Genomic DNA, 23,785 nt, shown 5'->3' with positions numbered 1-23,785 from the left:
TTTTTCATTTTCAGATAACTGCAGTTTGTCGAGAAGCTGCCCTTCTTGCCCTTCAGGAAGATATACAGGCCACAAATATTACAGGAGAGCATTTTCAGCAAGCCTTGGCTATTGTAACCCCCCGGATTCCATTTTCTCTACAGCAGTTCTACGAACGTTATCAGCAGCAGAGTGGGTTGCACTCACTTTGAAACATGGATTGATAAATCTGTATTGTGGAGTGAGGAATCCAGGAGGTCTTCTGTTATTTGAAGTGCAGATAGTCTATTAAACCAAAAACATTTTGGATAGCAAACTATTTTTGTAAGTCAAATGTTCGAAATTAATTTTGATGCAGGAGTTTTCCAAATAAACGTGCTTGAATAGTATTTGGGAACCTTGTTATTACAATGGAAATTTCTGAAACTTCTCCATTAATATAGCTTGCCATAATTTTGTGTCATTAAGGTAAAGGTATCCCCTGTGCAAGCACCGGGTCATGTCTGACCCTTGGGGTGACGCCCTCCAGCGTTTTCATGGCAGACTCAATACGGGGTGGTTTGCCAGTGCCTTCCCCAGTCATTACCGTTTACCCCCCAGCAAGCTGGGTACTCATTTTACCGACCTCGGAAGGATGGAAGGCTGAGTCAACCTTGTGTCATTATAACACTACTATTATGGTGCCATCATTTTAGGCCTTTTCTCTTTCTTTTAGAACAATAATCCTTTGACTTAAAACAATATTCTGTATAATGTTCCATTAAACATCCACCATTTAATTCTTCCTTCTTCCCACATGGGGCTTCAGAGCTTAATATCGAAGTTCTAAGAAATCTCACAATTAACTGCAACAGTTTATATCTAACTAAATCAGGATTTAACTGGTATTTTTTCCACCTGATTAGGTAGTAAATAAGCATCAAAACATGGTTGCCTGCTTGGAATACTTTGCTGCTGTCTGCCAGGATTTTAACAAAAGAAGTCCTTTTGAAGGACATTTTTTCACAGCCAACTGGCCAGCAGCAAATGGTCACACTAGTGATGAACATAAATGTTTATGGCAGATCCCTGGAAATGTCTAAGGAGCTAGAAGTATTGCTAAATAAGAATCCCAGTGATCTGTGTATGCAGATATAGGAGTGGTACACACACACACCTTTCAATTCACCTGTGGTTTCTGCTCATCAACAGAGTAACCAATTTTCAAAGAAGACTAGCAAATTTATGCTAGAAGAAATTCTGTGTAAATGAAATTCTCAGGGAATAAAATGCTAGTAACAAGTGTGAGAAACATACTGTACAGTCACTGGAGGAAGAGCCTTAAGCCTCTGCCTCTACTCCCTTCCAGGAGCTGAAGCCTAAATTCCACCCACCCACCTCCGTCTCAAGGTCTGAAGACTTGCCTGCCTGCCAGCATGTTCAATCAAAGCCTTGGTCTTTTACCTCTGTTGGGGTTGGGGGGAGGTATAGTCTGAGTCCAGGCAGCTGAGTGTAATGCCCTACCTCAGCATGCCTTACAGCATGATGAAGCAAAGCCTCTGCCCCAGTCTAACAAGTTGGGCATAGCTGCAGAAAGTGAAATAAATTGTATGGAATCAGAAAACCTCCACAAACTAGTGAAAAAGTAAAATGATTGGCAGAAAGTGGAAATAGTGTTCACAGAACTGCCAGTCAGGATTATCCTGTTTGGCGGGGAGTGGGGGAAGGGGACAGACTATTCTAGTTCAACAACATCCCTGTCAGGCATATATTTTCTGAGTGACTTCTGCCCTCACTGTCTGTCTTACTTCCTGAGATAATGAAACAAGTCAAGGAGATATCAATAAATAGATGGGTTCTGGCTGCCCTTGAAAGTTGGAAATCTGTTTGTAGCAAGAAAATTAATGGTATTTATTAATAGGTGCCTTGCTCTTGATCTGTAAATTTTTGCCTGCACATCACTAGTGCTTATATTCATAATTACATGCATACCTATAATTATTGTCCAGTTAAATTCTTTATATGTAAACTTTGCTTTCAATTTCATTTAAGAATTGGCTTTATACTGTAAGTATCTGATTGTAGATATCTAGTTTCCTAGAAAACACCAGCACCACAAAATTGTACTTTTCACTGAGATGAACAGAAATCATGGAACATGAGCAAAATTCCCAGATTAATGTGCAGGCAATAACCCTTTAAGGCTAAAAATGCCACCTCTCCAAGCATGATATAAATGAAACCACTGAGATCAGCCCTGTCAAGTATGTTTAAATCTAAAGCACATGGCAGTGGCTTTGATTGACTGTAAATTTGAATCAATGAAGCAACAACTTTTGGCCACTTGACTCGTGGTTTGTGTAGGACTGTATACATCCTGGCAGCTCTCCTAAGTCAGGCTTTCTCAACCAGGGTTTTGTGAAACCCTGGGGCTTCTTGACAGCCCTGGAAGAGTTTCCTCAATGGATGAGAGTTAATTTTTAATATATTTTTAAAAAATTGTTAAAACATTTATTGGGTGAAATAACCATATGTGGTAATGTTGGCCTGCCCCCTTCCTCCCAAAATGGCCAATGATAAGCTTGAAGGGAGTTGTAAGGGGAGGGGCTCTGGGTGGGTGTGTACACAACTATGCTTCCCAACCATATTCTGCCGCTTCTGGGCAAAGCCTGAAGAATGTTTCAGGGGTTTCTCGACAGTAAAAAGATTGAGGAAGGCTGTCCTAAGTGCTATTTAAACAATTTGGTCCCTGAGAGGAGGCAGCCTTCAGCTCATGTTCACCCCAGATGGTTTCTGCCACCACAGCAAAATTCGAGTCCAGTGGCACCTTTAAAACCAACGAAGTTTTATTGAAGGTATAAGCTTTTGTGTGAATGCACGCTCATGCAGATACATTGAAATGTACAATGTAATTAGGTTTTTACTATAGCCTAGCTGAAAGCAAGTGTATGCACCCCCCCCCCCCGCCTTTGGACAGGATATCACTGCTCTTGGACCAGCTCACAGCCCTACAAAAGACTCCCATTGTCCAGAGTCTGCCAACAAGCTTCCAATTAGCCATCTCTTCAATACAGCATTCAACTGGGAAGTGTGGAAAGGAAGCTCCACCTATCAGAGTTAGAGACTGTAGGAATAAGTCTTAAAAGCAATGTTTGGTTTCTGAAAAGACAATGAAGTTCCCTGCATGCCAGCAGCAACCAGGAGGCACCTTGATACCACTGGATTTGCGCAATTCACCCAGGCTTGGCTGCCTGCTATTGTTCAACAGCACAGAAACCAGTGCAGTATCAGAGTCAAGAGTTTCAGCCTAGGATCTGGGACAGCCAAATGCAAATTCTGTTCTGCCATAGCACTTAGTGAGTGATACTCTCAACCCAACCTACCTCACCGTATTGTTGTGAGGATAAAATGTAGGAATAAGGAAGCTGCTTTGGATTTCCTTTGTCAAGAAAGGTGGGGTATAAATGAAGTTAAAAATACAGCCGAAGATGAGGAGAGAGAAAAGGCTAGCTGCTAGAAGGAAGGAAAGAGTGTACAGGAGTGAATCCTTGCAGGTTCTCCACTGTGCAAATGAGCCGGGCCTGTTGTCAGACACCACCACCTTTGCTGGGTAGAGGCTAGAAGGGGGAAGACAGGAAGGAAAGTTGGAGATTAACAGAGTCATAGGATGAATGAAATTAGCTGGTATGTGGGAAGGAGAGACGATATCAGGAAAAGGGGGAGGGGCTAGGAGGGCTTTCAGGAAAGGGAAAGAGGAAATAGTGGCGATGGGGAAATGAAAATCTCGCTAGAAGTCCTGGCAGGTTCCCCGCTTGTACTAACCATCATCCCAAATCAACAATATAGAAAAGCATTTTTATTCAGAGTGCGTATTATTTTTATATTACTTTCCATTTTGAATGCTGATGCTCTAATGTGAAATACTGTCCAGGATTTTAAGGAAAGGCTAATTTGGTCTCTAATACTAATTTTAAGGTTGCCTTACATTCAAATGCCATAGAAACAACTGGTTACCACTGTTGGATTACACCTCCAGGATTTTAACATATGCATTTCTTGTAAAAGCCCCTTTTGTTCAGACGTTGTAGTAACTGGTTAGAGTTTTAACTACAAAAGAGTATTTTATTTTCCACAAGATTAATAGTAAGCTAGAATCAGCTGGTAGTGCCAACTGCCTTGATCACACAATTGATCACAGAAAGCTTTGTTGGGTTCCTTTTTTTTTTTTTTTTTTTGCATTTTCCAGAGAACGGGAAGATGACACAATTGTTTGCAATTTATTAATCTGCTGAGCATTTGAGGAATTTGTAACCAGAGGTGGATTCTGACATTTAATGACGACTGATTCTTAAAAATAGCACGGAAATCTAAAGGATACTAGGTTTTGTTGGACATCTTAATGATGAGATCACTGTTTTCTCATCCATCATCATCTGCAAGGAGCTTGAGATTTCCACTTCAGGGCCTGTGAAGTCTCATTGTTGCTCTCTGTGCTTTACAACTTTTAACTTACTTGGTCTCCTATTGTCACTGTGAAGCTAAACTCTTACGTGGGTGGGGAGGACCTGGAATCCAATGTATGAACTTGTGGAGCTGGAAAAAAATCAAGTTTCAGTTGTACCAAACCATTTTCTCTGATGTCAGGAAGGATGGTGAGGAGGAGCTTGGCTGGCAGGTTTGATCTATTGCTCAGATTGTCATGGTGCTGTGGGGAGCCTGGGGCTTCCAGCTTCCAGTCTGGGAAATTCCTGGAGATTTTGGGGTGAAGTCTGGGTGGGGGGAGTGTTTGGGGAGAAGAGGGAAGTTCAGCAGGGACATGATGCTATACAGTCTGCCCTCGAAAACTGCCATTTCTACAGGAGACCTGATCTTTGTGGGCTGAGATCACTTGAACTTCTGGGAGATCTCTATCCCCTGCCTGCATAAGCTGGCAAGCCTAGGGGCCCAAGGATTATAGCTGCAGAATAGATAGCAAGGAGAAACTACATTAGCTTTGTCCCTTTAGCAGATAAACAAATATTGTGACAACCTATTAGAAAATCTATATACCACCTCTCTGGATATCTGCTCACATAATAAAATAGCACAATAAAATAATAAAAGCAGCATAAAAACTGTCAAACCATGGGGGGAAAAGACCACTACGACCGTTTATGCACTGGAGGTTTCATGCCAGGCTGCAGGCTGGAGTTTTAGTCGTGGCGGGTTGCCCCACCTCTTCCTGTACCCGTGCGGGGGAGTATTTGGCCCAGTGCACCTCATCCACCCCCTATTTGTGCTCCTGCACAGGAGCTGAGGAAGTGAAGTTCCCAGTGTGTAAATGGTCTAAAAGACATAAAAACAAGCCAGGGGTTAAAAATATCATAAAACAATAGCTTTACAAAAACAGTCTTCAGCCTACAGAGAGCCACCTTGATGTAGTGGTTAGGAGTACAGACTTCTAATCTGGCATGCCGGGTTCGATTCTGCACTCCCCCACATGCAGCCAGCTGGGTGACCTTGGGCCTACCACAGCACTGATAAAGCTGTTCTGACCGAGCAGTAATAGTAAGGCTCTTTCAGCCTCACCCACCTCACAGGGTGTCTGTTGTAGGCAGAAGAAAGGGAAGGTGACTGTAAGCCACTTTGAGACTCCTTTGGGTAGAGAAAAGCGGCATATAAGAGCCAACTCTTCTTCTACAAGCAGACCTTAGAACAGTTTTAAAACTTTAAAAAACCCTCAGTTAATAGTCTGGCTAAAATAAGTGTTTTGGTCTGGTACCAATAGGAAAGTCAGGCTAGTAGCACGTAGATGGGGATGGAGCTCAGAAGGAATATAATGCTGTATAGTCCACCTTTCAAAGTCACCATTTTGTCAAGGACAACCAATCTCCATAGTCCAGATATCAGTTGTAAGTCTGGGATAATTCTAGTCCCCAACTGGTGGTTGGCAACCCTAGTACCATGTGAGACTCTATGGGAGGGTATTCTAAAGGTGAGGTCCCACCACTGAAAAAGCCCTGTCACTCGTCACTACCCATGACATCTCTGCATGGGCTGACAGAGAATAGGGCTTTGCATTATCTCCTTTGCACTGATTTTGAATTCTTTCCCACTGACTGTCCTTAGACCTAAAGAATCTCACTCAGTGTTTTCAATATATGAAATGAGCATATATTTTTCTGGAATTTCTTCCCATTGCTTAATTCATGAATGAAAAGGTGATATAGGTAATCCTGTTATACAAACACTGACAGTGCCTCATCACAAGTGTTGGGATATAGACAGCAATGATAATCAGACTATTTCGAAGATCTAAATTACCAAACAACCGAGGTTATATAATCACCCCCAAAACCTCTTCAATAGAGGAATGTAAACAGGCTACTGAAATAGTGCCAGTGATAGTTTCAGTTGGGTGTGCACATTGCCACATTGCTCCAGTGTTGCTCAACTGGTAGATGGCATCATGGGAACAAATCCTTAGATGCTGGGATTAGTGTCTCACCCACATGCCATACATGTAGAAGAAATGGAGAAAGCCAGTCGTAAGATTTATGCTGAACATTTTCCCAATCTTATCAGATTCCAAAACTGCCAAGAATGTGTTCCAAAATCTAAATTACACTGGTGACAAAACTTCCATTCATAGCAGAAGTCAATCCATTTAGATACTTGTATCTAAGATCCCAGTACATGAATCACATTGGTTGGTATTTATATGGCACGGACTATCCTGCATTAGGCAATTCAGTAAATCATCATTGTCTGACACAAATGTCATTAAAGAGCTTAGAGCCAAAATTAAGCTACATACCAGCATTCTTAGAAATTAAAATAAAGCAGCGCTTTGAATTTGAATCATTAGCTGACTGGAAACACTAATCTTTTGTACCTGTTTTGTGGATAATTGATTTTTCATACGGCCACTCTCTGTACTTCAAAAAACATGAGGAAAACTAGGGTTAATTGAAAGCTAGTTTTAAAAATAACTATTTATTACACTGCTTTATTCCAAAACTATAGCAAGTAAAGTTGGCTGGGTAAGAGATGTCATCATATCTCTAATTCTGTGGGACCAAATAAGAGAAAGATGATTGCTGTGGTGCAGATCTATGTGATGCAGATCTATGGGGAATAGTTTGACATTGTCTACAAGCAAATGTGAATACATGAAGCTGCCTTATACTCAATCAGACTCTTGGGCCATCAAAATCAGTATTGTCTACTCAGACTGGCAGCAGCTTTCCAGGATCTCAGGCAAAGGTCTTTGTCATCATCTACTGCCTGATCCTTTCCACTAGAGGTGCTAGGAAATGAACCTGGGACCTTCTGCATGCCAAGCAGATACTCTACCACAGAATCACAGGTTGCATATGCATTGGCTGTAGGATTTGCATGTTTGAGTGGTATGTGGCGTCTGTGTTGAATGCAGGGTGTTGCTATTTTTTGTGGAGAGTGAAGGAAGGAGATAGAGGCATAATCTGGACCTATTTTGTACAAAATGAGAACTTTAAAAGGAAGAAACCAGCCAAGTAGACAACCGAGGTCAGTTGTTCATTATGGTCATGGACCAGCAAAAGTATTTACCAGTACATTAAAAATATAACAAGACTTTGGTGGCTGCATAGATTCTAACAACTCTATCAGTGGTTTCAGGGTCAATGCCAGCTAGAAGAAGTGAGGTATACAATTCCTGCCATCTCCTTTTCTTCCCTTTTTGTTTTAGAAGATAGGGAAACAAGAGCAACAAGCTTGTGGACTTCCTGGAACTAAGACTCTAGACCAGGCAGCGTCTTCCTCTGATTTCACAGGCCTCATATTATGATGATACAAAAACTTTGCCAGAATTGAAATTCAAAACCATTTAATCGACTTGTTGCTTGGGTATGCATGGAAAGGAAACATTTATGCTTAGCTAGGATGCAAGACTCTTTTTTTTATCCACACGCTTATGGAAAGCAGAACCCATCAAATAATTTTAGCAAATCAACATTTCACAGTTTCCAATACAATCCTATGTAGAGTTATTCCAGTCTACATCCATCAAAATCAACCCAAGAGTTCTGTATAGGGCTGCCCTAGCAGCATATTTTCACTGATCTGATATTCATGACAGGTTGAATTGGATAGATAGAGTTCAATAAATAAATGCTATTGGTGATTTTGTTTTGCATCATTCATTACAATTTGTTTGCTTGACATAAAAGTTCTGGAGGGAGGGGGATACTTTCAGTTCAGTTCCACTCTTCCGATGTACAAACAATTGCATGGTGGGAAAGTAGCTAGTCAAGGCAAGTCAGCAAAGAAGGAATAATCACTATGCTATTTGTTACAATGATCTTTGTGATATTGTAGACTGCTGTGCTCATTGTTTAGTGATGGATGTGTTGCTGAGAATCTGATGTACTGTCTGTAAAATAGCTGTAGATTGTATTGCTTTAGTGTAATATATAGACAGACCCCCAAAGTTACAGGTTATTATGTTGAACCTGGGAAAATAGGGAGAAGTGAGCTACTACAACTTCTTCAACCAGTAGACTGATGAATGGGAATGAGACTAAAGTACAATTTGGCATTACTCTCTGTTTTTTGTTTTAGACAAACAGCCTGAGATATTTTCACCTCTTACACATTTTTGAAAAAATCAAATACCCAAAGGTCAACTTGGCAGATGCCAACTTGAAAATACTTGTACATGAAACTGGCTCATCAAAGATGAGACCCTACATAACAAAAAACCCTTGTCAGATGTATGGCCATCCTGGTGGTTCCCACCAATAGCAAAACAGTAAAACTCTGAGAAGAGTTATCAGTTGTATTCTAGATTTATGGAAGTTTATAGGTGTCTGTATTTACTTTTCAAATCATAGGGAGTTCACCCATCTATGTTCATCACTCAATAACTTTACCATCAAGGGGGAAGGGATTGTATGTGAAACTACTGAGACAGATCAAACACTAGGGACAGAGCATTGGTGTTTGTTTGTATTCCACCACATGGCCTTAAAATGTCCTTGAGGCAGCTTGTAGTTGTAAATAAATTAACATAAAAAAGAGCGCCCAATGATCATAAAATCTTATCAGCTGAATAAAAATACAGCCATGGCAACTATAAAACAATAAAACATTGCAGTAAAGGGAAATAAAACACCAGGGAAACTTTAAACATCATGTGTCTCACCTTCCAGATGCCTGCTGGAAACTTGGCTAATGAATGGAGGGAAGGACAAGACTGGCCTGTGGAGGGAATTCCAAAGACAGGCAGGCTGCTGAGAAGACTGAATAACCTGCTCTTCATCCAGTCCATAGAGGGTCCACTCTTTTGTCAAGGAGTGCTCTTAAAGCCTCAATGGTGGATCTTCATATAGGGGATGCTGTTAAGGGGAATGATGTTTAGGCTTTAAAGCCAGCTCTAACAATGCTCTGCAAACAGAAAAATTACACAGCAGAGAGTGCTTCTACCACCCTCCCCTTTGTCTGCTGCTGGCTTTCTGTTTTTTTAATGCAAGAAACTCACAGAAAGATCACATATCATGTCCATGAACACAGCTCCCAACACAAAAATCATATATCCGCATCTTTTTAAAGAGGATCTGTGATCATGACTTTGGACTTGTGATTTAATTATAACATAACTATGACTGTTTACGCACTGGAGGTTTCATGCCAGGCTGCAGGCTGGAGTTTTAGTCATGGCAGGTTGCCCCACCTCTTTCTGCACCCATACAGGGGAGCATTTGGCCCGGTGCGCCTCATCCGCCCCTGATTTGTGCTTCTGCATTGGAATTGGGGCAGTGAAGTTCCCCGTGCATAAGCGATCTATATGTGATATCATGACTTGATTTTCATATCACGCCTAAATTCTACCTTACATTGACTTCTGCAGTATGGGGTTATATTGTGGACCAGATGGGAAGCAGGTTTGTTGTCCTAGTAGATGAAAAACTTCCTGGAACAATTTTGCTATGGATTCCCACTCATCGGACAATTAACTGGCAAAGGGTTACATCTCTCTTTTTTAAAGCAGGGAGACAGCAAAGTATTCAGAAGCAAACTGTTCAGTTTAGCCTAGTAGTGGTCACAGTTTCTGGTGTAAGGGTGAGCAAGATCCGTTCCCATTCTGGCCCACATACCAAAGACCAGTCTCTTCATGGGGCAGAACCTGCAGACTTTGTATGTTCAGAGTTTCTCTGGCAGAAATTGGCAAGGCCGCTTCTCCAATAAAACCTCATCATGAAAATGCCACAAATACTTGTTGGAGTTGGAGGGCAGTTGCTGGTCCTTTTGAATCTGTGGATTCAGAGACAAAGACAAGGGGAATTCATTTCAGCTCTTTATTGTGACCCCAAGAGGTAAAAACCAATTAAATGAACCCGACTAGACCCCCAACTTATATACATGCACAAACAAAGGGATCTTCCCACCAGTGCATGCTATAGGTTAGTTTCAGTTTAAACTGACTGGGTCCTGCAATCAGGATCTAGCCACATATTGGCTGAAACAACTGCAAAATTCTGATCTTGCCTTGGACCTCAAGCCTTTCCTTGACAGGTCTACAGACACAACAGGTCCTATCCTACTCTTCCCAGTCCCATCAGTAGTTTCTCCGTGGACTGAATTTGCCAAACTGTAAGACTAATGACACGTCACACCTTTCTACCCACAAGAGATGTAAACTAGCTCATTTCATTCCCTTTTTTTTGCCAATTTAACCTCAAAACAATCCAGCATGGTTGGTTATTCCAAGAATATATGAATAGCCAAGATTAACAACAAATATTTCATGTTAGATTTGGGATTTAAACTTGGGTCAGACAGATATCACCATAACCCGCCATCTCTCTGTAATATTGTAATATTGTTCTACTGAAACATCACAATAGCATGAATTAGTTTTAAAGACATTTTAAAGGCCATGGGATGTAGAAATATTTTTTTCACTTTTTTTTCCTTGTAAAAACAGGTAAATCAATAGGGATTTTCGTATGGTAAAGTACCCAGTGAACGGTTCATTTACCTTTATATATTGTTCCGGGTGGGCATTCTGTTGGTTTTTCGGAATTTTTACCCCTGTGGGAGAAAAACTGACATGGCTGGGAAAGGCCATGGGATGTAGAAATATTTTTTTGACATTTTTTCCTTATAAAAACTGGTAAATTAATAGGTATATTCATAACTTCCACATAGAAACAAGCAAACAAGGCGCATGTCTTCAAGGTGGCACTATGTATTCTTGGTAGGAAGGAAAATAAATTGTCCTGACAGTCTGACTCTCAGAGTGACTTTCTCAGGGCCCCCTCCCTCCCTCGCAAACACACACACAAAGACTCCCTTCCTTCCCCCCCTGCTCCCCATTACCTATTCCCTCCCTCCAAGCAAGCAAGCACGTGCACACACACACTCCCTTCCTTCCCTTCGCCCCCTTCCCCCTCCTGCTTACCTGCCCCTCCGCTGCTGCCTTGACCCCCTGGTTGTGCACTCTAGTATGCATGCACACACACTCACTCCCTTTCCTTACCCCCTCCCTCATCCTGCTTACCTGCACCTCTGCCGTTGCCTTGGCCCCTGTGGATTGCTCAATGGCTGCCTAGGCAAAACTCCTAGGAAATCATGATGATCCATGTTTTGGAATAATGTCTAGTCACACTGAAGGCACTACAAAACAGTGGATCCATGATTTGACCCTGAGGATCCATGAGGATCTGTGCTCTGGAACCATTTTTTTTCTGCCCTGTGTTGCCACAAGGCCATGGATCTGTGATTTTTGTGTTGGGAGCTGTGGCATTGGACACAATATGTGATCTCATGGTGAGTTGCAGTGACCCAATGCAAAAACCCTGAGGATCCATGCTTTGAAACATGTTTTTGCTCCCTGGTGTTGCCATGAAGACATGGATCTGTGATTTTTTTTTGTGATAGCAGCTGTGGCCGTGGACAGGATTTGTGATTTGATGGTGAGTTTGGTGTGTCCTGTTGCTAACACCTTGAAGATCCATGAGGATCCGTACTTTGAAACCATGTTTTTGTTCCCTAGTTTTGCCATGAAGGTATGGATCCATGATTTTTGTGGTGTATGCTGTGGCTATCAATATAACATGTGATCTTATGGTGAGTTTTGGGTGACTTGATGCAAAAAAACCCTGAGGATCCATGAGGATCTGTGCTTCAGAACTGTGCTTTTGCTCCCCGGTGTTGCCACAAAGGTATGGATACATGATTTTTGTGTTTGGTGCTGTGGCCATGGACACAATATGTGATTTGATGGTGAGTCTGGGGTGACCTAATGAAAAACCCCTGAGGATCTGTGCTTCAGAGCCCTGTTTTCGATCCGTGGTACTGCCATGAAGGCATGGATCCATGATTTTTGTGGCATATGCTGTGGCTATTGCTATCATATTTGACCTTATGGTGAGTTTGGGATGATTAGAGTGCAAAAATCATGAGGATCCATGTATTTCAACCATGTTTCTGCACCATTGTGGCCCCACAACACTGTAGATGTGTGATTATTGTAGTGCTGACTATAGTCTAAGACATGGTTCTTATATGCCGCTTTTCTCTACCCGAAGGAGACTCAAAGCGGCTTACAGTTGCCTTCCCTTTCCCCTCCCCACAACAGACGCCCTGTGAGGTACAGGAGGCTGAGAGAGCCCTGATATCACTGCTCCATCAGAACAGCTTTCTCAGTGCCCAAGGTCCCCCAGCTGGTTGCATGTGGGGGAGTGAGAATCGAACCTGGCATGCCAGATTAGAAGTCCGCACTCCTAACCACTACACCAAACTGGCTCTCGGTGTGAAGGTGGTTTTATATCATTTAGATGTAAAAAGCATACAAATTCATGAGGATCTGTGCCTCAGATCCATGTTTGTGGGCTGCTGTAGCACCCCAAAATTTGGGATCCATATTTTGTGGTCTGGTCTTTAGTCCCGTCTCCCATATGCGAGTTGAAAACTAGCTTTGTTTGAGTTTGTTAAGAGTTCAGTTTTAAAAAGCGGAGGATCCACGAGGATCCAACTGTTACCTTCTTCCAGACCCGCAGATTTTAACTCTCCAAAATAACACAATGAATGCAATGACTCCGCGACTCTGTGCAACCTCGTCAGTTCTGTCTCCCGCGGCGCGGCCTGGCAGCTTCTTATTCCTAGGGGTTCTTCCGGCTTGCGGGTCGTGAACGCCAGAGGAACGCCGTCTGGCTCCTTCTCCGTGATGGGGGGCGGCGGGGGCGGGGCGCAGCGCGCTGGTAAACAAACAGCACAATCGGGGAAGCGCATGAATGAATGAGGGAGCGGCGCTCTCGCCGTCGAGCGGGCGAATCCGTTCCGGGTTTTCTCGCCCGCTTGCTGACTGACAGCTTGACATCATGGGAGGCGTGCCGAAGGGCTGAGGCGGGGGCTCGGCGCTGAAATGCTGTTGTGCGGAGCGAAGAGCGTTCCGAAAGAGCCACGCTGAAGCCCATCGCGGCTCGCCTGCGAAGCCCCCGCCGCCACGGGCCACCTCGCACTGCGCTCCGCACGCCGCGCTCTTCACCTTTGTGCTCGGTAAGCCGGCCCGTCGTCGTCGCCGGCGGGGAGCGTTCAGGTGTGTTGCCCAGCCTCGCCTCGCCTCGCCTTGTTCCCAGCGCGCGCCTTGCCCGCAGCCAACGCTCCCGGTGGGTCGCTCCGAGGATTGCAACGCTCCGGGCCACTCTTCTTGGAACGCTCCGCCGAAGGGCCCGGGGGGGGGGGGCGCGGCGGCTGCAGGCCACCTTTGAAGTGGGCTGCGGGGCGCAGTCTCGGGGCGCCCCATTTCCCTTTCCCCCGCGGACGCCGTGGGTGCGAAGGTTTTGCGTGCGAGGGCGCGTGTGTCGGGGCAGGGCAGCGGCGCATTGTATCCGAGGGGTTTCCCCCCGCCTCGCCTCCCCTCCCCGACACGCCGACTGCGCTGCAGGCCTGTCAATCAGAGCGCCCCAGCAACAGGCACGCACATGCCGAAGCGGCAGCAAGCGCTTGCCTCGGCCCGCTCGCGATCGGCGCCCTCCTCGTGTCAGGCGCGCTTTCCCGCGCCGCTCTTTAACTCCGCTGCTTTTCCTCCCTCCAGCAGGCGGGCCCCGACCGCGGCCGAAGGACCATGTGGCGCTGAAGAAGGAGCCGCGCGCCGAGGAAGCCGTCGAGCCCCACGCCACGCGCGCTCGGCCCGGCCCGGCCCGGCCGCCACGGGAAATCCTGCGTCTGCGGAGGAAAAGCAAGCTCCACGTTGGCGGCGGGGGACCGGCCGTGCCTCCGGGCAAGCACGCTTCTCCCGAGCCCTTCCGCGGCTCCTCCGCGTGGGATTGAATTGCCGCCCATCGGACGGGACCGGCTTTGCGAAACGAGCCCCCCCAAAGGAAATCGCCTCCTCCGGCTCCCGTCCCGCGGACTGCCTGCAGGCTCGGCGGGGCAAACGGGCTGCCTGCTCGAAGCCCTTGACTTGGGAGAGGCGGCGTCGGCGAGGAGGGTGTTCGGGGCACCGGCCGCTTGGATTGCCTTCCCTTCGGGCAGAGAAGCCCGCGGAGCTAGAGACCAAGGGCCGGCGGGAATGAGTTCTCCAGCGCTTTAAGACTTGTCACTCGCCGCCTTATGGATCTAACTTAGCAGGGCGGCGCTTTCTCGCGGATTTGCCACTCGAAGACGTAAGTCTGCGCCCTCTTTGCGCTGTCCCCGGCCTCTTGCAATACGGATTCTTGCTGCCTTGTTCGGACGTGTGGAGCTCAAGGACTAGCAGGTGTCCTTGCGCGTCTTTGCCTTTGTAGTTGTGGCTTGTGGCGCCTGGAAAGGCCCGAGCGATCAGGTTGTGGATTTCTGTGCGGTGCGAATCTGAATAGGCCACTTGCGCTGTGCTTTGCCTGAAAGGGCTGGGTGACCTTGTTGCCGTGGGCAGGGGGGACTCGGGATTTTGCAGAGTAGGTGGGACAGCTGGATCCAAGGCCAGCGTTGCTCCTAGGGGATGTTGGGGGGCTGATATTAGCCAGGTTGGACGATTGTTCTAAACGTAGAGTTTTGCTGCTTCCTTTGAGGCAGACTTGTGTGGGTTAAACCGTCTGTTGTATGAAAACACTTGAAAAGGCACCTTTTGATTCTTTGCTAATTACCTTAGTACAAAGCAAATGAACCCAACGGGAACATTTCGGCCTGATTCCCAAGTGATTATTGCATGGCGTTTGACCGCTGTGTGTTCATTAATATGAATTGGACTTGAAGACTTCTTGGCCCCACATTCTCAAAAGTTACACGAGCGCAAAAATTCTGTTCCAGAGACGCAAAGTCTCTTTTAAGTATTGTGTGTCTAGTTTCAGAATTGCTTAACATGGATTTGACTGCTTAATATTCTTTTAGCTCGCATGGGTATCCGGGTGTGTTTGGGTATATATGGGAGGGGGAAATCAAAGCACGTAGGAGTGTGGCTTGCCCACACCATCTGAATTCTTTGCCTGGATAAAATGTACATGTGGCAGGTGGAAGTTACATTATAGTTTACTGTAAGTGTATCTAGTCATTTTTTTAGCTGTTGTAAGTGGCAGATTGTAGCTGTGCTAAAACATTCCCTGAAATTACACTTTCACCAGGGCTGCTTTTAATCTTGGGTGTGTGTGTGTTTAATTACATGGAGTCAGCATTGAGGGATTTCCCCTCCGTGAAAGAGTGAGATTTTAGCAGGTCAGTGGAGAGGTGTGGAGACTGCAAGGAGGAAATGGTGGGTCAGACAGCTATAAAGAGGCTCTCCCTCCCCCCTTCCCCAGTCATGTACCCCGCCTCCTTCAAAAAAATCCAGCAGGGGGGGGATTCTGCATGCTCAGACTAGTTCAGTTCAGGGTAGTCAAACTGCGTCCCTCCAGATGTCCATGGACTACAATTCCCATGAGCCCCTGCTGGCAGGGTTCATGGGAATTGTAGTCCATGGACATCTGGAGGGACGCAGTTTGACTGCCCCTGGACTAGTATGAGCAGTCTCCCCCCATCCATTGGTCTTGAAAGATAGGAGAGGAAGGCGATACAGCTTTAAGTATCGGAAAGTCCGCCCTCCTGAGGTAATAGTAACTTCAGCCTTTTCCACTCCTCCTGCAAATGGGGTTGAAAAAAATCCCTTGCTTTCATTCATAACTTTTTCCTCTTCCTTCCTCTCCCGTCAGCTCTGCATTCATCTCCTTTGAGCTTCATGGGAGGGAGGGAGGGGGGGAGTGCTGCCACCTTCTTCCATTCAGTGTTGGATTTTCAAAGAATTTCCCCCCAGTAGGAATTCTGTCTTCAGAAGGCTGTAACTGCAGGTAGAGAAATATGTACCTACACCAGAAAATGCCAGTGACACAGGGGAAATGATGAGAAATGTTTCAACTTTTAAAGGGCTCCAGTTTAAGGTGTGGGGTCTCTCTGCCCCCTCCCTTTTTGGGGAGGAGGGGAGGAATGAAGGTTGCATCCCGAAACAGAGGTAACCTCAATGGGATATACTTCTGAGTACAAACACTTAGGGCTGTTCAGATCTCTGTTGGAATAGAGTAAGATTAACCCCATTTCATACTGGCTCTTCCTTAATGTCTGTCTTCCTCCAGGATTGGAAAGAACCCTCCCCCCAAAGATCCCTGCTCTGTTACACTTTGTCATTTTCCCATGTTTATTCCCAGTCAAAGCACAAGAAAATGTGAGTGAGGCAGATAAGGTGTGATTTGAATTGGGCAAGGTTTCTTTATCTTAAACTCTGCACCTTCATGCAGGTGATAGGGAGGGAGGCTTGCTTTTTTTTGTTTTCTGTGCCTGAGAAGGAAAAGGGACGACTGTCAGCCTTTTGGGTGGGGACCTTGTGTTGTAGAAAACTGAACTTTTGCTATATTCACTGGTTTGTGAGATTACTAGAATGAGTGTATTTGTGGAATTACTGGATGAATCTTGCTTATTTCATTGATTACCCTGGAGGCCTTTGAGATGGTTTGCAGTCTAAATGCATTATTGAGAGCTTGGGGGTGCTGCTGTGGCTGAGTGGGAAAGCCAGGAAGCTACTGGTTCAAGTTTCACCTCCGCTAGGAACTTGCCTGGTGACTTCATGCAAGGCATTGTTCTGTCAGCCTCAGTGCCTCTCTAATATGGCAGTAATCCGGGGCCTGATTTAACAGGATGGTTTACCTGAGGTGATTTATGGGAAATACTTCCAAGCATTTAGGAAAGGCGTTATTGTATTGATGTTATAGTGATACCTCCACCTTGCATATTTTGTTGGTTTATGTGAGGAATTCTCAGGTCATTCCCCAAGTTTAAACATTTCCTTAACCTTAACATAGCATGGTGTCCGAAGAATGTACTTCTTAAAAGGATTTTCCTGGAAAGTTGCTCTGATAGTTGTCCTGTTGGTCTGAGAAAAGACTGAAAAATGCAGCATTGTTTAGATGCCTATGTATATGCCTGTGTAGGGGAAATGAAAGGAACCATTTTGAATTGCGTCTGGCTACTCCCCTACCCTAGGGTTTAACGAAAAGAATAAATATCACTCTCCATTTTTTTCAGGAAAAGTGCATGTCCCTTTGCAAATACCCAGTAAATGCCAGAATGTAATACTTCCTCTCCTCTGGCATGTGCCACCTCTTTTCATACCTTGCTTTATGGCCCAGGATTACAACAAAACCTGTTGTATAACAGGATGTTGTTCACATCTGGTGTTCTTCAATTGAAATTAATGTCCTCAGAAGGAGGAAACTGTTTTAGGATCACTCTGTGTATACTGGTGTTTGTTTGTTTTTTAATGAAAGTGACGTATTTACCTAGAAACAATCCTTCAGGAACTTTCTCATTATTGATCCTGTCAGGGCATTATGGAATTACGTTAAAAAGATTAATCTGTTTGGAGTTTAGAACAAGGATGGATACTGGAACATAACTCTAATAGGCACTCCTCCAAGCTCTAGACAAGAGCCTTCGATTATTGTAGCATTTAGAATATCAGTGTGAGAGTCTTCTTCTCAACTCTTGTGGTCTTGAAGCATTCATTAGGTTCTGCTAAACAGTTACTGCTATGTTTTAATTTTGTTATGAGCTGCTTTGAAGTGGGAGAGAAAGAGGGACTTAAATGCGTTAAATAAGTAATTAAAACAAAGTATTACAGTAAGGTTCTAACCCATGGATAGAACTAAGCATGAAACTATCATAAGCAGTTACTGTCTGTCTTTAGTGTCAATTAAGAGTCAGGTGGGAAACTCACCTTAACCAAATAAAACCAAATGTGATGAGAGGCATGGTTTGTAGACCTAGATGATTTCCCTTTTTTAAACACTGCAAGATTGTTTTGGTGCGTTTTATTTGCATTTTCTTGCAAAGTCACATCAAGTATTTGGGTTTTTTTTTAAGTTTTAAAATGGCCTGTGCCCATGGACATGGAGCCAATACTGTGCACCAGCCCTTGAATGAGTTTTACTAGTTAGAACAATCTGCGATTTGCCATATACTATGGTGGTGGTGCTTGTTAAGCTTCCTGTGACTTGTTCTTTTATTTTACACTCAGCTTTCTCTTTTTCTCTGTGTGTCTTCTAGAACTTCAGATGCATGCCAGGTTCCTGGTGAATGCCAGAAGAAGAGATCGCTACAGATGGAATCCCAAGGTCAACATGGCAGTGGCAGTTCATTAGTTATCCTTCAGCAGCCTTCTTTGGATAGCAGGCAAAGGGTGGACTACGACAGAGAGGCCCAGCCAGCAGCTATCTTGTCCCTGGACCAGATCAAGACCATCAGGGGCAGCAACGAATACACTGAAGGCCCATCTGTCGTGAAAAAGTCAGCTCCACGGACAGTGCCTAGACAAGAAAAGCATGAAAGGACTCATGAAATCATACCAGTTAATGTGAATAATAATTATGAACACAGACCCAGCCATCCTGGTCACTTGCTGCATCAACATAACTCAAGGGCTCCCGTGTTGAGCAGATCTACGAGCACCGGGAGCGCGGCTAGTTCTGGAAGCAACAGCAGTGTGTCGTCAGAGCAGGGCCTGCTGCTGAGGTTACCCCCATCGAGGCCAGGGCCAGGCCACAGGTCTGAAAGGCCAGTCTGGACGCAGCCCAAGCCCTCATCTCTCATCGTAGATGACCTGACGGGTCCATTGAAAGAGGACTTGACACAGTACAAATTTATCTGTGAACAGTGTGGGAAGTGCAAATGTGGAGAGTGCACGGCACCCAGGGCCTTGCCGTCTTGCTTGGCCTGCAACAGGCAGTGCTTGTGCTCAGCAGAGAGTATGGTGGAATACAGCACCTGTATGTGCCTGGTCAAAGGGATCTTCTACCACTGTTCCAATGATGATGAAGGGGACTCTTATGCGGATAATCCTTGCTCTTGCTCTCAATCACACTGCTATTCTAGGTACTTATGCATGGGAGCCATTTCTTTGGTTTTGCCTTGTTTGCTCTGCTATCCTCCTGCAAAAGGATGCCTAAAACTGTGTCGAGGGTGTTATGACAGGATCAATCGTCCAGGTTGCCGATGTAAGAACTCCAACACCGTGTATTGTAAGCTGGAAAGTTGCCCTTCTAGGGGTCAAGGCAAACCCTCATGATTGATGGAGGGAGATGTTCACTTCCTCAGACTGTTTCAGGTTGTGGCTGGCTTTTCTGTCTTGATTTTTTCCACCAACCCATCCATCCCATCATTTGCCATTCTTCCTCCGATGTTCTTCCTTTCTTGTGCTGTAGTTTCTTTCCAGAAAGGGAAATCTGAGTCTTTCCTTGGTCTTTGGCAAGTGTGGCCCATGTACCTGCGTCTCAGTTCTTGACTTGGCAAGTAGTCTCAGGTTTGTGAGTAATCCACTCCTGAAAGAAATAATGAGAGTAATGGGCTGTTCAGAAGCCCTATTACTCTGCAGTCAACTTTCCAAAGATGCTCTTTTGTTTGTTCTCTGCAACTCCGTTCTCAGTACACCACACTTTCTGAATGCCTTCCAAGCAATTATTTCAAGTTTTTTTTTCCACAAAAGAGTTGGGTTATGAAGCTTTTTTTTTTTTAAAAGAAAGCAATTGTTATAGTTGGTTTGGAATTTAGTAAACCTTGTACCTACCTTTTTCTCTTCCTCAAAAAATGCCTCAGTCCTCCTCTAAAAAAATCTCTTGGGATCCTTATTTTGTTTAGATTGGCACCTCCACCTTTTGTTGCTTACTAGAAGGATCTGCACACTGAAGATGTAATGGCTTCAGATTGCTTCATTAGTTTCTATTGATTTTATATACGTGCAGGGCCTTTGTTTTACACTTCCCGTCTCTTGATACTAAAGTTGTTGATTTCTGCACATCTGAGAAATAATCTTTGGGTATCATAAAATTTAAGTTGTATAAACATTCTTTAGTCTCTAACATTTCTGTATTTCTGTGGTTTAACAACATTTAATTCAGCCCTGTGCTTTGGTAACTTTAGCCCTCTCTGTTTTTATTGCCTTAGCCACAGATTGTGGTGCTTTTTTGTATATCTTATGTATAAAACACAAAGTTGAATTCTGACTATTTTTAAGACAAAGGTCTGTCAAAACTTTTTTATTGTAAAGAATATTTATTATGTGAATCTTTATTATTTTATGATATTTATTACAAAGAACTGTTCCAAAAATGTACTCCTGTCTGAATATAACAAAATATCAATACTTAACGAAAATAAGGGTGACACGAAGAAAGTACATATGTTAAACTATAATGCAGAAAATATAATAATTAATGAAAATGTCTCGGGTTCTTTATTTTGAATACAACAAGCAAGTTGTGTTAACAATATTAGTTAAAGGATTGCTGCTTCTGTTCTTTCCCAATTTTTATCATGACTGTGAAAATACAGCTAGTATTCCATATTCATTTTCTTTGTTCTTGTCAAATGAGGTTTTGCTCTGAGATGTTTCAGCACACTCACATATATTCAGTCAGGTGTTGTAAACACGATACCCAAGCTACATTTGTTCAGCTGTACACCTATATTTTTTGTTTCCCAAGTTTCTAGTCCTTAGAATACAAATTAAAGTGTGAAACTGCTGTGGAAAAAATTATTGAATGATTGGAAAAGAAAATACAAGCCAGAGACACCTGAATTTCTAATTTCCTGATAGTATACATTCTATTTTTATGATGTCTCAAAAGGCTGATAATGCACGTATACAGTAAAAATATTGTAGGGTGAGTTCAACCTGTGAACTTATTGGATATCATTTGTGCAAGATATTGAATTGCAAATTAGCTACCTATATGCCATACGCTGTGGGATTATTTACATAATGGTTTTTGGTGCTTCATGTGTTTCCTATCCCTGTTCTCTATGGGGACTAGAGTCTTGGGTTTTGTTTTTATGAGACATTAGTGGAGCATTGGTTTAAGTGCTTGCCTAAAAGTACAGACATGCCTATCTTTTTTGGAAGTCAGTGTGTGCTAGCTGGTTGAATTGTGTATCAGCTAAGAAAACACACCTTTTTAAAAAGTTTGCATCCAAATAAAAAAGTAAGAATCAAAAGGATAAAAGTACGTCATTGTGCTGAAGTATATTATCTTATGGGCAATTCTGGTTCCTAAACCATGGCTCTGTTCCATTGTAGTGGTCACACCTGTTTGTTCAAACCCATAAGCCTTCAAATGGTTACACACATCATTCAGATTTAGTGCAGCTGTTCCATCTCTTGGGATATTCAAAGCTCTTTGCCACAAGAAGGCTTTAGGACATTGTGCTGATTATGTTATCCTGGCAACTCAAATGTTTATAGAACCTTCCCTCATAATTTTACATTTCTCCAGAAAAGCACAGACTGCTGAACATGATCTCTTAAATTTTTATAGTTTTTTTGTGTCATGACTACATTGTTGATTAATGTCCCTTTCAGCCTATGGAAGATCGAAACAAGTTCTGCCTTTGTGACAGAAGCAACATTGACACATTCATTGTGTTTCTTGTTGGCTCATTTATTTTAAACATTCGTGATAAAATGGCCACTGTAACTGACAGTGCCAGTCAAAGAAGCAGAGTTCTATCCTTCCAAGCCGATTGATTTCAGTGCATTTAGGAGGGCATGCTAAATTGTATATTTTTAAGGGCAGCAAGTTTATAAACAGAAGAGGCCACTTGCTCATAACTTGGGTTGACATAATCTTATAGAATATGAACTCTGATCAAGCAAGAGCAACATAAAAACAAGGTGCTGTTAATGGCTTTCATTTCTGACCTGTTTCCCACATGCATAAAGAGTTGAGGTTTTTTAAGAGGGAGACTTCTACCTCTTTTTTTCCAAGCTGCGTAGGAATACGTGGCAAGAATAGCATCTTTGACAGCCCTGTCAACTTGGAAGAGGGAGGGGGGTTTGATCCATTCCCCCATCGGTGCCAGCCAATCATTATCTGAAATCCTTCCATATAGCAGTGGGTCCATCTTCGAATAGACTCATTTATTGCTGTATTACATGAATCCATATTGGCTCCCAGGTTTATCAACAATTTTAATAAGCACAGGCTTAATGTTTCTCAGTTCTCCAGTTACTTTCCTCTTTAAGTGCTCTTGTTTGCATAACAAATTACATTTTATTGTACAGTCTTTTTGAATGATGAGGATATGCTTTGAGAATACATAGCAATTTTTGCGCCTTAGAAGTGTCATCTCACTCACTGATAGTCTTTGCTGCTTTTATTATTAGTGCAGAATGTAGTTACACGAGGACCGTGGGCCCGTTATGAAGTGATTCATAATGAACAAATGAACATACACTGCAGCAGGGTCATGTCCTTCCACATCTATTAACAATGTGCTAGACCAGGGGTAGTCAACCTGTGGTCCTCCAGATGTCCATGGACTACAATTCCCATGAGCCCCTGCCAGCAAATGCTGGCAGGGGCTCATGGGAATTGTAGTCCATGGACATCTGGAGGATCACAGGTTGACTACCCCTGTGCTAGACTTTGTGCTTGAAAAGCGACTTGCACCAGTATGTAGCTAGAGTGCCCATCCTGTTCCAAATGACTACACAACAGATGAACTGCACTCATGGCTAGAAATGCCACTCAGTACTCAATGTTTGAACACAAAGTTAAAATATTGAGCGTAAACTGTAATTGTCCGGACTCTGCATAACCCAGAACTGTAGAATGCAGTTTATTTTGATGAAAATTCCAAGAAAACGTGTTACATCTGTGTACAATCTCAGCATGTTGCATGCCAGTAGAACAGATTTTTTTTCCTGATATGTTTTATTATTTTGCTTATAGTTTGAAATCTTTTGCATCTGCCAGTTTGAGGCTTTATTCTTTAATTTTGTAAAAGTTAAGATCCCAAGAAATTCAGCTGAAACTGTTCTACTGAGAGATAAATCTGCTATTCTACCTAATGAGATACTTACATGTCCCTCCATTTCTACAGGAGTAATAAAATATCACCTTGCCTGTGAACATTCTTTGATGTCCTTTTGACTGGCATGCCGATTTCTTATACTTTACAGGGCTGATTTTGGCCTTTGTGGGAGTGTATGGAGAATTGTAATGCTTTGGACTCGGTTTGGGCTGTGTGGATTCTTCCCATAAAAAGATGAAGCTTGTCAAATACACTCCTGTGTCAAATGGCTTAATACAAGCATTCTTAGTGCTATCTAATGTTAGCTAGAAGCTGTAGCAATAATGTGGTTTTAGCTTCTGGGAGTGTTTTTGAAAGTCTTTTTAAAAACAGAGTTAAAGGATATTGACAGTGAGTAGTAAAATGAGTAGATTGAAGAGTAACTGGAATCTTTGATCAAGTTTAAAAAAAAACCCCACGATCATTCTAACACTATATGTAGATGGTACTTGGAAATTCCAACCACTTGTTCCACCGAGATATTTAAAAGCTTCATAGTATTAAGACTTTTCTGCAT

At 43.5% G+C, this 23,785-nt stretch overlaps 3 protein-coding genes across 13 annotated transcripts in view; 2 read left to right on the top strand and 1 right to left on the bottom strand.

The window, feature by feature from the left end:
• AFG2A (AAA ATPase AFG2A) overlaps nt 1-368 on the top strand; it is a 161,705-nt gene extending 161,337 nt beyond the window's left edge. For all 6 annotated transcript variants that reach the window (XM_077300356.1, XM_077300355.1, XM_077300362.1 and 3 more), the window contains one exon: nt 15-368. In XM_077300356.1, coding sequence (XP_077156471.1) covers nt 15-191 — 177 coding nt within the window. In that variant the 3' untranslated portion in view covers nt 192-368. The remainder of the gene's footprint in view (nt 1-14) is intronic.
• A 2,600-nt stretch (nt 369-2,968) lies between these two features.
• LOC143819147 (uncharacterized) lies at nt 2,969-14,021 on the bottom strand. 4 transcript variants are annotated; one of them, XM_077300368.1, is made up of 3 exons: nt 12,963-14,021; nt 10,074-10,230; nt 2,969-5,283 (listed from the first exon to the last, which is right to left on the bottom strand). In XM_077300368.1, the coding sequence occupies exons 1-2, from the start codon at nt 13,724-13,726 to the stop codon at nt 10,089-10,091; spliced, it is 906 nt and encodes a 301-aa protein (XP_077156483.1). In that variant the 5' UTR covers nt 13,727-14,021; the 3' UTR covers nt 2,969-5,283; nt 10,074-10,088. The 4 variants fall into 4 exon arrangements, 3 of the variants coding, with proteins under 3 accessions (XP_077156483.1, XP_077156484.1, XP_077156482.1); XR_013224824.1 differs by lacking the exon at nt 2,969-5,283 and adding an exon at nt 10,958-11,010 and having other exon boundaries at nt 7,148-10,230; nt 12,963-13,103; XM_077300369.1 differs by lacking the exon at nt 2,969-5,283 and adding an exon at nt 7,148-9,314.
• A 182-nt stretch (nt 14,022-14,203) lies between these two features.
• Nucleotides 14,204-21,422, top strand: SPRY1 (sprouty RTK signaling antagonist 1). 3 transcript variants are annotated; one of them, XM_077300363.1, is made up of 2 exons: nt 14,204-14,588; nt 18,469-21,422. In XM_077300363.1, the coding sequence occupies exon 2, from the start codon at nt 18,524-18,526 to the stop codon at nt 19,484-19,486; it is 963 nt and encodes a 320-aa protein (XP_077156478.1). In that variant the 5' UTR covers nt 14,204-14,588; nt 18,469-18,523; the 3' UTR covers nt 19,487-21,422. The 3 variants fall into 3 exon arrangements, with proteins under 3 accessions (XP_077156478.1, XP_077156480.1, XP_077156481.1); XM_077300365.1 differs by lacking the exon at nt 14,204-14,588 and adding an exon at nt 15,965-15,983; XM_077300366.1 differs by lacking the exon at nt 14,204-14,588 and adding an exon at nt 16,119-16,220.
• Nucleotides 21,423-23,785: the final 2,363 nt, after the last annotated feature.

The sequence above is a fragment of the Paroedura picta genome, chromosome 10 (genome assembly GCF_049243985.1).
Source record: "Paroedura picta isolate Pp20150507F chromosome 10, Ppicta_v3.0, whole genome shotgun sequence".
Taxonomy (NCBI): Eukaryota; Metazoa; Chordata; class Lepidosauria; order Squamata; family Gekkonidae; genus Paroedura; species Paroedura picta.
Note: the sequence above shows the minus strand (reverse complement) of the source record. Positions and strands in the feature narration are given on the sequence as shown.

Coding starts and splice junctions, on each gene's coding strand:
- LOC143819147 (XM_077300368.1), bottom strand. CDS start 13,726: ATGGGGCGCCCCGAGACTGCGCCCCGCAGCCCACTTCAAAGGTGGCCT. Junction 10,231..12,962: donor ATCTGCGGGTCTGGAAGAAG/GTAACAGTTGGA, acceptor CTGAATCCACAG/ATTCAAAAGGACCAGCAACT.
- SPRY1 (XM_077300363.1), top strand. CDS start 18,524: ATGGAATCCCAAGGTCAACATGGCAGTGGCAGTTCATTAGTTATCCTT.